This window comes from Eptesicus fuscus, chromosome 11 (genome assembly GCF_027574615.1).
Source record: "Eptesicus fuscus isolate TK198812 chromosome 11, DD_ASM_mEF_20220401, whole genome shotgun sequence".
NCBI lineage: Eukaryota > Metazoa > Chordata > Mammalia > Chiroptera > Vespertilionidae > Eptesicus > Eptesicus fuscus.
Window position 1 is genome coordinate 45,732,488 of NC_072483.1, and position 15,437 is coordinate 45,747,924.

Sequence of the window (15,437 nt, forward strand, 5' to 3'; positions counted from 1 at the left end):
ACTGTACTTCTGTGCAAAGAAACAGAAATCTAAATTGTTCCTGCTCTCTCCCTCGGTTTTAAGTGGAACACTGGCTGCAGGTACCTGAAAAGAACCCAGAATGGCCATACCCACTGCAATAAACAGCCACTAACTGCTCACTGCTCCGAGTAAATAAAGGTCTAATCAACAGGTGAGCCACGGTTTACATTTTGTGTGCCATATCCCTTGGTAAGCTCATCGAATTCATGAATGTGCACCCTTTTAAACTAGAATGAAAACTAGAACAAAAAATGAGACTACTCTTTTACATGAGTGGACTTTCGTTGTTATTTTACCGTATACTCTCACTGATCGTCGGCAATGTTTTTGACCTCCAGCTACTGCAAATTCATCCTTTCACTCTCTCAGGAAATACGTATTTATTGAGCATCTACTATGCATTAGGCATGATGCCAGATGCTAGGCATATTATATCTAGTACCTCGTAACACAAAACAAAACTTCAAAAACCTAGGAGGCGTACAAAAAACTTAGGTTGAATTTTTTAAAGTGAAAAGAAACCTAGGAAAATCAAGATGGCTAAGGAACTCAACGTCACTGTGTTGGCTGAAACCCTCATCGCCTCTGCCCAATACCACTCCAGTGGCCTCCCAGTGAGTCTCTCCATCACTTCTCTTCCTCATTCCAACCCACTATCCAAGCATAGGAAAGAATCAGGAAGTGTCACTAAGTGCAGCCACCACTTGCAAACTGTGTACGTCCATGGAGGCCCTAAACTCGGCCTCGAAACAGACCTTCATTCAGCCTAGTGGGTCTTGGGGGCCCGGGAGGCTAGGCTTCTCCATCCTCATTTCCCATCACATCCTGTGTGAACCCTGTCCTCCAGCTACAACGATGCTCTCACCCACCTTGCTCTTTCATGACATTAGCACACGCTGCTTTTCTTGCTTTAAAAATGTTTGTAACTGACACGCCCTTCTTCAGAGGTCAAGAGCCGATTTAACTATCAGGCATCTTCAGAGACACTCCTCCCAGCTCCCACTATATCAGCTTCACTCTGATCCCCGCTCCTGCTCACACACCACGCCTGCCACACTCCCCTTCTGTAACTGTCTGTTCCTGCCTTCTACCTTCCCTCCGCTGGGTTATAACCCCTCCCACGAGAGGGCCACACAGCATTCACCTTTATATATCCGATGCCTGGCATAGAGCAGAAAATGGCTATAGCTCAATTTCATACAATAAAATACAGGGGGAAAGAAATGCTGCCAGCCATTTGGACACAGAACCACAACTCCTTGGGCTAGACTTGTCACCACTTCAAGTCTAAGCATCTGATCAATAGAGTAGGAAATAGCAGAATGATGTAAGGAAAACAGACTCATGTTAGCCCCGCCCACCAAAAAAGGAAAAGGGGGAAAGTCTGTACACAGTGGATGTACTGACATGGGGAGTCAAAATGCTTCGTCCCTCCTCTGCACCCACCTCCTCCTTCTGCACACTAAGGGTCAAGTGTGGGACCAAAGTAGAGAGAAGGCTGGGAAATGCCAGACATACCCTGGGATTCAGGGCTGGGAAAATACTTTCCCTTCCCCAGCAAGGTCACTTCCATGGTAACCGAACTATAAAGGGGAAAGGCAGACTTCAGGGAAAACTCCTTTCTCTGCACTCCGCTCTTGGTCTTCATCAATAAATACAAAAATGCAATCACAGGAGAATTGAGAAAAGGTTTAAAGAAGCCACATTTTTTTTGTAGACCTAATATTTATATTAATTAATAGGTGATTTCTACTCGAAACAGAGTACGAAATAGCAGGTCCTTTTGGTGCTCAAGTTAGCTCAGGTGTCTACAGCTTTGGAATCAAATCCATGTGCCAAACAACCCCAGGACAAAGTATGGGAAAATGGAACTGGAAAGAATGAGGGGAATGAGACAGAGAAGAAAGTGACAGAAGATATGAGAAACCTGACTTTAGTCTTTTTGTTTTGCCTGTTTTATGTTCGATGCCATAGCAACAGCCAGTGTAGGGTTAACGGGGAGCCCTTGATGCTACTGCCTCTTAGCTAAGTACACAGGGGAAAGACCTCTGCAAGCGCAGTATGTCTTCTGTGGCTGCTATCAATTATCCAGCTACACAAGGTGGCATAAATACAAACACTGTGTTTATGAGCAATGTTAGATCAGCAACCCAAATAACTGGCCCAGCTTTGAATGATGATTCAATTTTAAATCCTTGAAAACAATGTGGAAGTCTGCAAGTACCAACATTCTCAGAAGAAAATCTGTTAAAGGATTCAGTTAATACATATGGATGAACCCAAGTCCACTGAGACTTGAAATGATTTCCTGAGCATTCAGGAGGAATGTGACATAGTTTAAGTAGCTCTAGCAATTTGCATGACGATTCCAAACAGCTCAGTGACCTTAGGCAGAGCAGCATGTCTCCCTGGTCCCCCCCCCCCCCCGAAGTGAAATATTCAAGTTTTATTCATTTCCAATGAACTTATCTCTGCAACATCCCCCATACTGCGTACTGCTCAAAGAAAAGGCCGGTTCCTCTTATAGCTGCCATCCATAGGGAGCATGTAATCTACAAGGTTAAGGCTCATTTTTTTTTTTAAGAAATGGCAAAAAGTTCTGCTATACAAATACCAGTAATTCTTCATCTATGCCTAGGCAGAGCACACAGATTTAAATGAAGCAAATAGTTCCTACAATCCAGCTCTGCTCTCTTTTTTCAGGAAAGTTCCATGAGTCTCAAGGTTGGGGGAAAAAAAAAGCATAACCCCTTCTCATCTGGCTTGAGGACTCCCGCACAGGCGTGAACTGGGCCTGGTCCCTGATATGTTTTTATTCACTGTTAAAAAGGTACTCAGCAAGACCAGGGCTTTGGTCTCACTCATCTGCTTCCAGCTTACAAGTGTATACTCTATTGCAGGCAACAGAAATAAATATAAATTACCCCAAGTCTTGCATTCATTCCTAAACCTACTCGAATCAGGTTTCTGAATTCTTTGCAATGAATCAAAATCACCACTAAGTGCAAAAACCCAATTGTCTCCAGTTATTCAAGAAATACCCCTGAGTAAATAAGATTCACCAGACACTGCAGGTAGAAAGATATAAGGGTAAGCGGCACAGGCTCTCTTTCTAAAAAACTTACAAACTTATGAGGAGATCAGATATGTAAGTCAATACACTTACATATCTGCTACAAGAGACATGTATTCAATATACGGTAAGAAAATTAAAATTTGCAAAAACTCTATTTGGCCAGGAAGAAAAAAGCAGATACTGAATGGCAATTCCAATTTCTTGAATATTTAGGAACCCCCAGGCACTGTGTTATCCGTTTTCAGTGCATTATCTTACTCCATCCTCATCACAGTCCTATGAAGTAGGTGTCATTAGCCCCATTTTACAGTCAAGGAAACTAAGTCACACAGGTGATGATAAAGCAGGACTAGAAATCTCACCGGAGATATCTATCTCTAAGAAAATGGAGCCTTTGAACGAAGAGTTGAAAGACAGGTGGGAGGTGGATAGAGGGAAAAGAAGAACTCAGGACAACATAAGCAAAGGCAGAGAAGGCAGGGTATATTCATGGTCTCTTTCAGAATTGTGCAGTAATACAATGTTTACTTATTAATTCAGGAATGAATGCATATTTTAAGTTGCACCTATGTAAGAAAAATTCAACAATATTGCCTTTTTTTTCCATTCTCACATTTCATGAAGCTTTTCCCCGCAAACTTCCAAAATCCATGTCTTTTCATTAAAAAAAAAACAAATGAGTCACGTGGGAAGTTTGTGCATCACCAACACTCTCTGTTATAGAGGACAACTGTACAATAGTGAGAATAGAGTATGACACAGAGAAAATACCTAAAAGAAGTCCTTAAACTATTAATACTTTGTAGATTGATAATGTCACTAAGAGAGAACTCTGAGGGAAAGACCTAGTAAAAATTTAAGAGTATGGCTCTTTTCTAAAATATTTTTTGGGGGTGGGTAATAGGAACCTGATATTAGAGTTCATAAAATAAATAAAACCTGGAAGGACTTTCAAGATTACTAAGAAATAGGATGGTTTGTTAAATAACATATGATGATCTAATCTAATTTATTTTAACCAAATTACAAATCTTCTAAAGAATGATATTGTTATATATTTAGGCACACTAACTATTCTACCGTACAGAATTATTTTCTGAATTATTTTCTGAAAGAGCTGGAATTACACAGCATCACCACTAGGTGGGATCTCAACCAGCTCAACGACCACAAAGACCAACAGTAATAACACAGTGCTAACTGGGAAGGCAAGAACTTCTCTTTCATTGGGCTTTGGAGAATTAAATCCTGGTTCCTTGGTGATGCCTAAAATTGATATTTGGAGATGACACCAAATCCAAGGGGTAGGCAAGCAAGTGTTGCGGAACAAAATTAAAATTGAAGAGAATTTTCATCCAATCGGGAAAGTGAAGAAGTAATCCTAAGGAAAAACCAGTATAACTTCAAAGGAAAAATAAACCTTACAAATCAAATACAAAGGGCAACTAAGACGTTTAAGCAGAAACAGTCTATAAATCTGACAAAACAAGCATCCCTTTTACAATAAATAATTTCAAGATACTTAACAGCAAACAGTCTTTAGACCTGGCTCCATGAGAAGAGGACGAATACAGAAAAGACTGAATGTAAATTCAGTAAAATGTAAAGGAATGAAGAGAATTGCTACAAGGGATGGGTAAAATAATGTCAACTGTGCTTATTGTAAAGGGGAGCCCCCTCAAACAGATTTTCTGAAAGAGCTGGAATTACACAGCATCACCACTAGGTGAGATCTCAAACAGCTCAAGGACCACTGTCGAAAGGTAAAAGGCTTGAGTTTCATAAAGAATTGAAGATAAGAATAAAGGAATTCTTCAAAAAGCAGGTCCTTCCCTGAAAAAAGAAAGTTTCAGAAGAGAAGCCAGTTTACACGTTTTAAAATATAATTATCAGATTGGACCCTAGGGCGGATGAGGGTAGCAGATAACTTTTCAGAGTCCTCGCCAGGCCTGTCATCTACATTCACGGCATGCTAGGAGGGTGCCACACACCACCGGGCCCTGGGAAGGGATTCTACCCAGGCCAGGCCTGCGTGGTTCACATCATTAACATTCTCCTTTAAGTGGTAAAGGACACCTGCTCTATGCTTACCACTCGGGAGAGTTCAAAATCACAGTAATTAAGAAGGAAGAAACAAACTCAGAACACAGACACTCTACAGTATGGGGGCAATCGCCTGAGAATAAAGAGGAAATTCTAAAGTTCATTTAAAACAATTTACTTCTGTTTATATGATTCATCTTTCTAATGCAAAAATATTAAGCTTCTTTACCAATAATCTTTTAAATGGTACAAACAACTTGTTCTGCAACTAAAAGGAAGCTCATGCAAAATTCAATAGCTCTGCCTGGTGTAGACCGGAGCTAGCAGGATATTCAAATCCTGAGAGGTCAGCTCAACCTACGCGGTGCAGAATGTGAGCTCAGCTTCTGAATGCACCACTGCCAGTTTCTCTTGATTTCTGCTTTATTTCATTTCCTTTGATGACAAAGCCCACACCTCCCAAGCACAGCGAATCTTATTAACACTAAAACGTTCTTGTGCCTCTCCCCCGCCCCCATTCACTTCCTTCCCAGTGGACCCATGCTGTCTTCCACTAACAGGTTGGAAATCTGGGGGCCGGAGCAGCCTTTCCCTTGAACTAGAAGTACCTTGCAGGTGTCCTCATACAGCCTTTCCCCCTCCACAAACAAAGCTTTGTGGTGACTCAGACCAGGCCAGTAACTCATCCACCCAGTTTGACATACCTTTTGGAAGGATCTTTCTGAAGACACAGGGAAAGTAATTTTCTAAAGGACTTGCCATACTTTTTCATCATTTCCTTATCCTCTATTCCTGTTTCTAAAGTGGGTGGATCATTTTGCAAAGTCAACATTAACACCTGCAGCAGAAACAAACATAAAGACAGAACCTCAGGGTAGCAATAGCTACAATTGAGTTTAGTTTTTTCACAGAAGCATCAGAGACCAACCTGGATTAGATACAATCGTGCTTTTCCCGTGACTGCAACTTTACAGACAGTGTGTATTTAAAGCATTCATTTCCCTTCGCAAACTGGTTCACGAGCCCTTTAACATTTTTGTTATTCCACTGACAGAACTTACAAAATCTGCTCTATTTGTTAAGAATGATCTCCCAAAGACACGTGGACAGAGCTTCCTGGGAACTGGCTCTTGCACGGCCTGGAGGAGCACGTAGCTCCAGGCCGGGCTGAGTGCAGACAGGGCTCTGGCTGGGAAAGGGCGTGGTGTAGCAGAGAGAGGGGGAGGACCAGGGCAGCAGTGAAGTGTGCACAGGTCATTCATCAGCAAGGAACCGCCTGTACTCAAGGCCTCCGTAACATTACCAACCCTAAAAATAAATTCACAACATCCCAGAGTGGAACACATGATTTCCTTTTTTTTTTTTTAGTGAAAAAAAAAAAAAATACAGAAAATAGCTTAAAGGCTTGGCAAACCCGAAAGATGGCCAGAATATAGCTGAGTTGCTAAAAACCATAACCAGGGCAAAAGGCCATGCTGCTCTTGGAGAGAGCGAAACAAAATAAGAATCAGCTTCAAACCAAAAAGGTAAAGATGCCACTCAGGCACATGTTAAATGATTTGCTTAAGAAAAAGAATTTATAGTAAACCATCGACCTATACAATGAATAAAGCATCAATGCATAAATCAGCCTTAATTTATGCAAATGCTATACATGCCAAGCCACTTTTCCAACACTTTCAGATGTGTGAATAGATGAAGGATTAAAGTGACAGCTTATTGTTTGTGGAGGATAATAGCAAACAGAAGTGGGAGAACTGCAACGTCCTAAGAAAAGTCCTCAGGACCTCAGGCTGGGATTATACATTCAGGTGGCAAACACTAAGTAAGGAAAGAAAGAAAACAAGAAATAAGAAAAAATAATACAGGAAAGCCAAATGGAAGAAAAAGATCCTCCAAGTTGCTTCAGTGCTTTTCCTTTGAAAGGTCACTTTAATTGTTTACATCACAACTTAATAACAAAATCAGGCATGTACACACACACACACACACACACACACACACACACCAGAATCTTAATTTTATATGTGTGTGTGTGTATAAAATTAAGAAAGAGAGAAACAATGTAATGAACTATATTAAAACCTTAACAGGGATTATCTATAGTTGATGAGATTCTAAATGATTATTTTCTTTTTTATTCTTATTTGTACTTCCAGATTTTCAACAATAAACAGGTAATAACATTTTAATCAGTAAAATTATTTAACCTTTTTATTCCCAGGGCTTTAAAAACATCGTCCTAAATTTTTCCAATATTTTCCTAGGAAAACATTGAAACAAACATGGACCAATATTCTCTGTAAAATACCTTCATAATTTCCATCCAACTACTTCAGTCTCAAAACAAAATCCAGTTGGGTAAATTCACCCTGATACCACTATCTTAAGAACTAAGAAAAATAATGACATAGGCCAATTATAAGAATCACAAAAATCTGAAAACAGTATCCAAATGTATGTTGTTTCCAAAAAATACTGAACTCGCTTATTTCAAACGAGTCACCAACATGACGCTAGGAAAATGGGTAAAATGTTAGACTTTTTTTTTTTTTAATAGGCCTGAAAATTTGGGAAATCCATCTGCAAAGATGATATCACTATTACCTATTTTTAGATTTCCCTTGGAGTGTTGGGGATAGTCTGCTATCAAAAGAGTAAGGGCCAGCATTTGTCACAGCTATCAACCTCCATCGACCAATCAGATCCCATTCCTTACTCAGCTCTGAGAATGCAAACAAAGCAAGCTTCAAAGCTGGGCACTGCACTACTTCTGTCCTGTTCTGTCCACTGAGGACATCGGACAACATTTAGCTTGTCTGCATTCCTCCATTAATTCTCCTCAGGTCCAAGAGAAACAGGACTATGTCTAAGAGAACCCCAGAACCCGTTCCGTTCAGCCATATTTCAAACCTGACGTAATATTTCCAAGAGTAATTACTTTCATGGGAGGGTATTTGTGATAAGGCGCCGCTCCTGTTGCTAATTCGATGGCAGTGATTCCGAAACTCCACATGTCGGCCTTGAAGTCATAGCCTCTCACCTAAGAAAGGGACCAAGAGAAAACACAATTAGACAGCAGGCCCGCACATGGGGAGGCCCACACTGCGTGCGCAGAACTTGGAGAGCAGTGTGTCGAGGCCCAGCAGCCGGGAGTTAAACTTTAGTTATGTGATGCATTCGAGTGCAATGGGTGCTCTGAATGAAATGTCAGTGTATTCATAACGTGCACGACTGTACTATGTCAATCAAAACATCGCTTTATTTTTACCTGTTCCATGACTTCAGGGGCCATCCAACACGGGGTGCCAACAAATGTTTTTCTGACTTTATTCCGGGTAACATCACCCCCTGTTGCTAAGAATGCACTTACCCCAAAATCTGAAAGGGAAAAGAAAATCACCCTTATTTTGTGTAAGACATTATTGCTTACAAAATCTGACTGTATGAACATCTCTTTTCCTGGTGACCTTTGTAGCGGTCATGACCTGTCCCAGCCACCATGCAGTCTCTCAGGGATTCACCAGGGCAGTCCCGCCATCCGCCGACCGCTGCACTTTAGAGAGCACCGTCAGGGTGATGGGTCAACAATCCCACGGGTCCAAAAGCTCAGCACACCACAGTATATTACCCACCAAAAAGGTATCAAAAGTCAAAACTAACCACAAATTATTACACCAATGAAAATTAAACACATTTCAAAAGCCCTAAATATACAGGAGCTTAGCTTTTAGCTAAGATTCACTTTAGAAAATAACTTATAAGGAAAGCACCAGAGGCAGTAAAACCAGTATGTGATGTAATTTCTTTTTGTTTTTCTTTTATTATGATTACTAGAGGCCTGCTCCACAAAGATTCATGCAAGAATGGGCCTTCCTTCCCCTGGCTGCAAGCACCACCTTCACTCTGGCCCGGAGCCGCCTTTCCGCCTTCCCACGCTGCACAGAGGCCCGGGGCGGCTGGGGTGGTGCGGAATGCCTGTGTCATCACCATGGTGATGACGCAAGCATCCCACCTCGCTCCTGACCGCTCGGCCTGCGTATGCAAATTAACCCACCATCTTTGTTTGGTTAATTTGCATACTCACTTCTGATTGGCTGGTGGGTGTCGTGAAGGTACGGTCAATTTGCATCTTTCTCTTTTATTAGTGTAGATTTTATAGCCCCTTTAATTTCACATCATCAATGCTTGGGGAGTGGGTTTTTTTAAATAAAGGATGGATAGCATCTGTCTTCCACATCCCCACATCCTTGCTTAAACAGTGCTCTCTAACACTTTAGCCAAAATCATGATGGCACATCCACAAACCCAGGTACTTGGAGTCAGCTTGCCAAGGTGTTTCCACATGTACCGATTTAACACAAAGGACAAGCTCAATCTGCAAAGGTTTTGAGGTTTTTTTCAATGTTTGCTCTTCTGGAAAATTTTCCTAGGTATAGATGGAATGAAGTAATACTGTTCTTCATATTCATTATACACTAGAAGTTCTTTGTTGTGAGAAAATGAATTAATTAGGCATATTGTATATACACACATGCATAAATGCAAAAATGATGTTTGTATGTGACAATAGAAATACCCAATGATTATTAATGCATGCATTTCTTAAATTTTTACTAAAGGTTAAAACTGGTAAGTATCAACTACTAAGGGCTAGTATAGACGTATTAGTAAGAGCCAACTCAAGGACAGCTTGATTGTAAGCTGGTAAATAGTAATAAAAAGGGCAGTCAACACCTCAAAACCTCACAGCAGACTAAGCAGTGTGAGCCCGTTCAAATTGCTCTCAGAATTCCCCTCTGCCAGTCCCCTTTGTTGGTTGCCAGGATATCAAGTACAAACCAAGGTCAAAATATATTAGCATTTGTTTTAGGTCTATAATATTAAGCTATGCAATAACACTGTTCCTTGAGTTGAAATACGTTATTTCTTTTATTTATATTTAAATTTACTCAACTCCCAAAGGATAACTACAACAAAAGGAATAAAAATTGACAAATGGAATATTTGTTCCAACCACTACTCTCATATTAATATTGAGAAGTATATTTTGAAAATGCTATAGCCCTGGCCAGTGTGGCTCAGTTGGTTAGGCATCATCCTGGACGTGCAGGAGACAGCCTAGCGATGTTTTGCTCTCACATCAATGTTTCTCCCTCTCCTCTCCCTCTCCCTTTCTCTTTCTCTAAAAATCAACTTAAAATATTTTAAATAAAATGCTATAAAATTTAATTTGCACATGTGTGCCAAACTCTAAAACTCTTTGATTTTTTACATTGCAGTCAGATAAATAAGGCTTTATGGAAAAAAAAAAAAGCTCTGGAACCTGTGAACCAGTCACCTACAGGGAGGAGAAGATAGAACTCATTCTTTTATAGAATAACTAGGTAAAATGAATCATTTGTTTGGCTTGAGGAAAAAACAATGTTATTTGCATATTTCTGAAAAGAAATTCAACAATTAATCCGGCATTCCATTTTTATTAAATAACTTGGTAATACAGTATTACATAAATACATGTCATCTGTGAATTATTAAGGACCTGGATAAAAGTTGCTTTAAGAAACAACAACAAAGAAAAAATAGATTATTTTAAATGCAGTTCAAGCAACCCCAAAATCTCTTCTGAAAAGATATAATTCAGATTTAAAAATCTATATTTAATATTAGATTTTTTTAAATTCCTTAAAAATACCATCTGATTACATTAGACCTTTTTAAAAGCTGCAATAATAGCTAAGTAAGATGTACAGTAGCAATTCATTATTGATAATACCTCTTCAATACCTTTCATGACTCATGTATTTATTCATGGCCTCCACTTAAAGCACTCACTTTAAAGTCATAAACAGATGGTTAAATGTCTTTAAAACTCAAAACAGAAAGCTCCGTAAGCAGAAAACACCACTCTTAACATCCCTCACACTTACGACTACAGAATAAATACACAATTTGCTCCTATGCATGGCTAATGTGTATCCAGAAAGACTTATATGTATGGAGAAACAGGACCTTTTGACCAAAGTACATGGTGTGCCTGTGTAAACAGGAGAATCAGTATATGCTGTGGCGACAGCTTACACGTGACAGTGAGAAGGAGGTGGCCAAGCAGGCACAGTGAAAAGCTCCCTTGTTTCCTAAAGGGTACATCTATACAGCCAGAGGGAGTGGAGCCAGAAGCCATGAGCATTTCTCTGGAAACCAAAGGCTGCACATCGAGGTAGCCAGCCCCCTGCCTGTCTCCTGGAATAACTGCATCTCAGCCCAGAAAGAATGCTGTCATCCTGTAACGTCGTAAAAGGCTCCCACATCGTTTGAGCCCTTCCACAGCTCTCCTCTCCACCACGCTCCTCTCCACTGCCACTGCCTAGGGTTAAGCCAAGATTCCCAGGGCAGCCTCCTGTCACCAGCTCCCTGCTTCCCCCAGAGCCACGCTCCAAGCAACCAGACCTGCCCCTCCTTAAAAGGCTCTAAAGGCACCCCCCCACCCTCACTCCCGCCAAGTCAAACTCCCTCAGCACAACATGCAAATCTAACTCCCTTTCCCTTGCCTGCCTCATCCATCACTACTCTCAAATGCCAGCCCAGCTGAACTGCTTACCTTGCATCCCTTGCCCTCACACCCTCACAGTGCTGCCTTTGCACCCGATGCCCTGTCATCATCCAGTCCCGTCCACACCGTAGCTTGACTCTTGGTGCCGTGGGGCTTTTTCACAGCCCACCCTCCCCCTACCCTGTGTCAGGGTGTGGTGATTTTGACAGGCATCCACACTTTTGCTTAATTAGTGGTGTACTACTTAAGTAACTTTGGGAATTGTTTCATTGTGATACGTGAAGGCTAAGCCCTGAGGAGGATCTGCCGGGCTTGGCTGTAGATGTAGTGCTGGCAAGGCTGGGTGCCACCACGGTTAGAGCACAGACTAGGCTCTCCGCCAACCGTGGGACTCCAGCAAGGCGCTCACCCTCTCTGGGCCTCTGTTTCCTTACCGGGCTTCTTGGTTGCGCCTATTTGTATTTTACTTCCGTACTTAGGACACTGTCCTACTGCTTTTCACCATGTACAAATATGCTTCATACTAATTGTTAGGTAGATCAATAAGGTATTATTCTCCGCCCCTTAAAAAATGAGGTGAGTCGGCTGAGCGTTAACCTTTTCACAGTGATAAATACACAATGTAAGAGAGCTATGCTTCCTGCCAGTCAGGAAACACATGACCACGTAGGAGAGAGAAGACATGAAACAATAAACAACAGGACGACATGTAAAATCAAATTCTACGCCATGTTGTCTGTGCAGAACAGAGGGGCTAGGGCCACGACAGCCGTGTGAGACTCCACACGCAAGGGGACCTTGGGGCTGGCCTTGAAGATGAGGTGAAGAGTGGGGTAGGCGCGCCCGAAAGGCAATGACATTCCAAAGTAACAGCATAAGCAAAGCACAAGTGTTGAGCCAACAAGAAAAGCTGCCCAACAGCTGCCAGGGTCAAACGCCCAAGTACCTACAGGCCGGGGGGAGAGGGTCCTGGAAACCAACAGCACAATCGCAGTGACTGAGGGCTCAGCGCAGCGAGCTGTTCCGAAGAGCTGGGCTCTTCCCAGGAGCCTGTTCTCAGCGCCCTCCCACCCCAGGTCTAAAACAGGCCTCCGCCATTCAGCTGGAAAAGAACCACTGCCACCGAGGAGTGAGGCTGGCTGTTGCAGATGTCCCAATTTTCCCAGAGAAGGCCAAACATCAAGATTTTTTTTATGTGAAACCTCTTTTCTTGTTGTTGTTGGCAACAGTTGTTGTGCTTTCTTTATAAGTGAAAAAGCAATTCCGCCTGCCTGATTTAGCCTGCAAAACTAGTCTGCCAACAACACAGTGTTGCTATGTCTCAAATGTACCCAAGATCCTTCGACGCACACCATGCGATACCATTGCTGATACTAGGACCCAGGTGCTCCACTGGCATTCTGACCCAGGATGCCTGGTGCTGAAAGGTTCTGGCAGCACTGGATTCGGGATGCCTGAGGCAGCTGCTGGGTATATTTCTGTTATCTGTACCTAAGTATAGATCCATATGAGCCAGGTAAATGCCCAAAGTAAGGCTATTATCAGGGAAAATAGTCACTTGTTGACAGGCATGATGCAGGTTAGAAAAGGGGATTTCATTAGCGAAAGTCAAGGTAGTTAGCACACAGAGAGCGGCTACAGTATTTCAGATGTACTCCCCACTTTTGCATGGATAGGAAGAAAGATTCCAGCTAGGCCAGAGTGTAAGCTAAATCCCTACCCAGTTCTCTATCTAGTGAGCTTCTAGATGCCAAGTACAAGTGTATGAGAATCACTTGTCCTGGGTTCTCACACGCCTGCTTCCAGTGAACTTTTCATTCACCTAGAAGGACAGGGAGCAGGGAGTTCCTGGAGCTTGCAGAACCAATTGTTGGAACTCCTTAGGGGCTTGTTGCTGATGGATGGCAAAATTTGGCCTGAAACTTGATTTCCTTAAAACCTGGGAGTGACATTGTGGCTGAGCAGCCAACCCTTACCTCCCTCAGATATTTACAACAGGTACTAATACCCCTGAAAAGGAACCTGGGTTGTACATGAAGAAAATAGCCAAGTTAGGTCCATTCAAAACGTGGCTGGAGAGTAATGGAATCGATATCTGATAGTTCAGAGCCTCCTAAAATGTATTTTAAATGGGTTACAGCAGATACCGATCCCTTTAGACCTCCCTGTGGCTGGCTGGGGCTGAGGCTGGGGCAGCGGGAGCCAGTGGGGGCCGTTGGTGTTTCCTTGCTGGAAGCAGCCTCTTTGCTCCAAAGGCCATGGTCTAGAAAAGCAAAGAAGCATTGAGACTGCCGAGGAGCCAAGCACAGAGTCTGAAGAGCTGGTGAGGGAAGCTGTGCCTGATCCAATTAGCAGCATCACGACTGTTGCTCTCTCTAGGGAAGAGAAAAATGTGGGGAACGCAGCCGTGCAGGGTGTTCAGGAAAGGAGGAAGACTAGAGGCAAGGAAGACCACAGCCACAGCCCAGGTGTAAGATCAACAGGGTCTGCATTTGAATCAAGATTCTGGAAATGGAAAAGGACAGACAAACCCTTAACAAAATAGGATGATTCAGTGGATATGGGGCTTGAAAAAGAGCAAGAAATATGCCGAAACCGGTTTGGCTCAGTGGATAGAGCGTCGGTCTGCGGACTGAAGGGTCCCAGGTTCGATTCCGGTCAAGGGCATGTACATTAGTTGCGGGCACATCCCCGGTAGGGGGTGTGCAGGAGGCAGCTGGTCGATGTTTCTCTCATTGATGTTTCTAGCTCTCTGTCCCTCTCCTTTCCTCTCTGTAAAAAGTCAATAAAATATATTAAAAAAAAAAAAAGAGCAAGAAATAAAAAAAGATTAAATGACTTGCCGAAGACGACCTAGCAAGTTATGGAGGATCTGAGTAAAACCCACAGTCCTTCACCGAGGAGTTGGCCACTCAGCCTCCGTCTTCTTTTCTGAAAAAAGTCAGAGTATTTTTCTGTACTGAAAAGGAAATGCAACGTGGAATAATGGGGTTAAGAGTCCACAACTCTTAAGCTCTTCCCTGAGTAAAGATCATTGTGTGATTACCCAACACAGAAAAACTAGTTTGAGGTTCTCTCGTTAATCCCGAATGTCATATTTATATCATCAAAAAGCAATCCCTTCATAATTTGGTTTGGTTCCCAGTTCTTTTTCTCACGAGGGACTCTCAAGACTTGACTGACAGAACTGAAATGTTCTCTTCGAGCCCGGGAACACCGTCAGGGCCGCCAGCATCCGGCCTGCCTGATCCCACAGGCTTCCTCACATGTCAGACCGCCAGTGCTGGGTGATCTGGTCAGTTACAGAAGCCCGAAGCACTCTGCTAAGGGACGTGACAACTGGGTGAGCACTGCAGTCAGGAGCAAACAGGACTAGAAGCCTGCTGGCTTCCGCCTACAGGGCGAATTATGGCCGCGATGGCTGCCTTGTGCTTCACGTGTCTTGTGGGGACAGAGGTTTTAACCAGAGAGTGCAATGATCAGAACTGCAGTTTAGGAAAGTTAACCTGGATGGAAGAAGGAACATGGCTTACAGCTGGAAGAGGCGTGACCCTGATCCTGTAACTGTGAAAACCGTGACCTTTCCGACTCTGTGCTTTCCTTCTCTCACGGAGAATCTGGGGGAAAGGGCATCTAGCCATTACCAGCAAACAGAAGATGACACCTTCAGTTCCGAGTGTAGCATATTGGACCTATCTTTTTTAATGTCTGATTAAACCCAGCCTTTTCTACCAGGTTTTCGGT

At 42.6% G+C, this 15,437-nt stretch overlaps 1 protein-coding gene across 1 annotated transcript in view; it reads right to left on the reverse strand.

The window, feature by feature from the left end:
* The window catches only part of STK39 (serine/threonine kinase 39), a 265,976-nt gene that overhangs the window by 153,143 nt on the left and 97,396 nt on the right, over positions 1-15,437 (reverse strand). The window contains exons 6-8 of the mRNA XM_054723077.1: positions 8,412-8,521; positions 8,082-8,183; positions 5,845-5,978 (exon numbers count right to left, since the gene is read on the reverse strand). Coding sequence (XP_054579052.1) covers positions 5,845-5,978; positions 8,082-8,183; positions 8,412-8,521 — 346 coding nt within the window. The remainder of the gene's footprint in view (positions 1-5,844; positions 5,979-8,081; positions 8,184-8,411; positions 8,522-15,437) is intronic.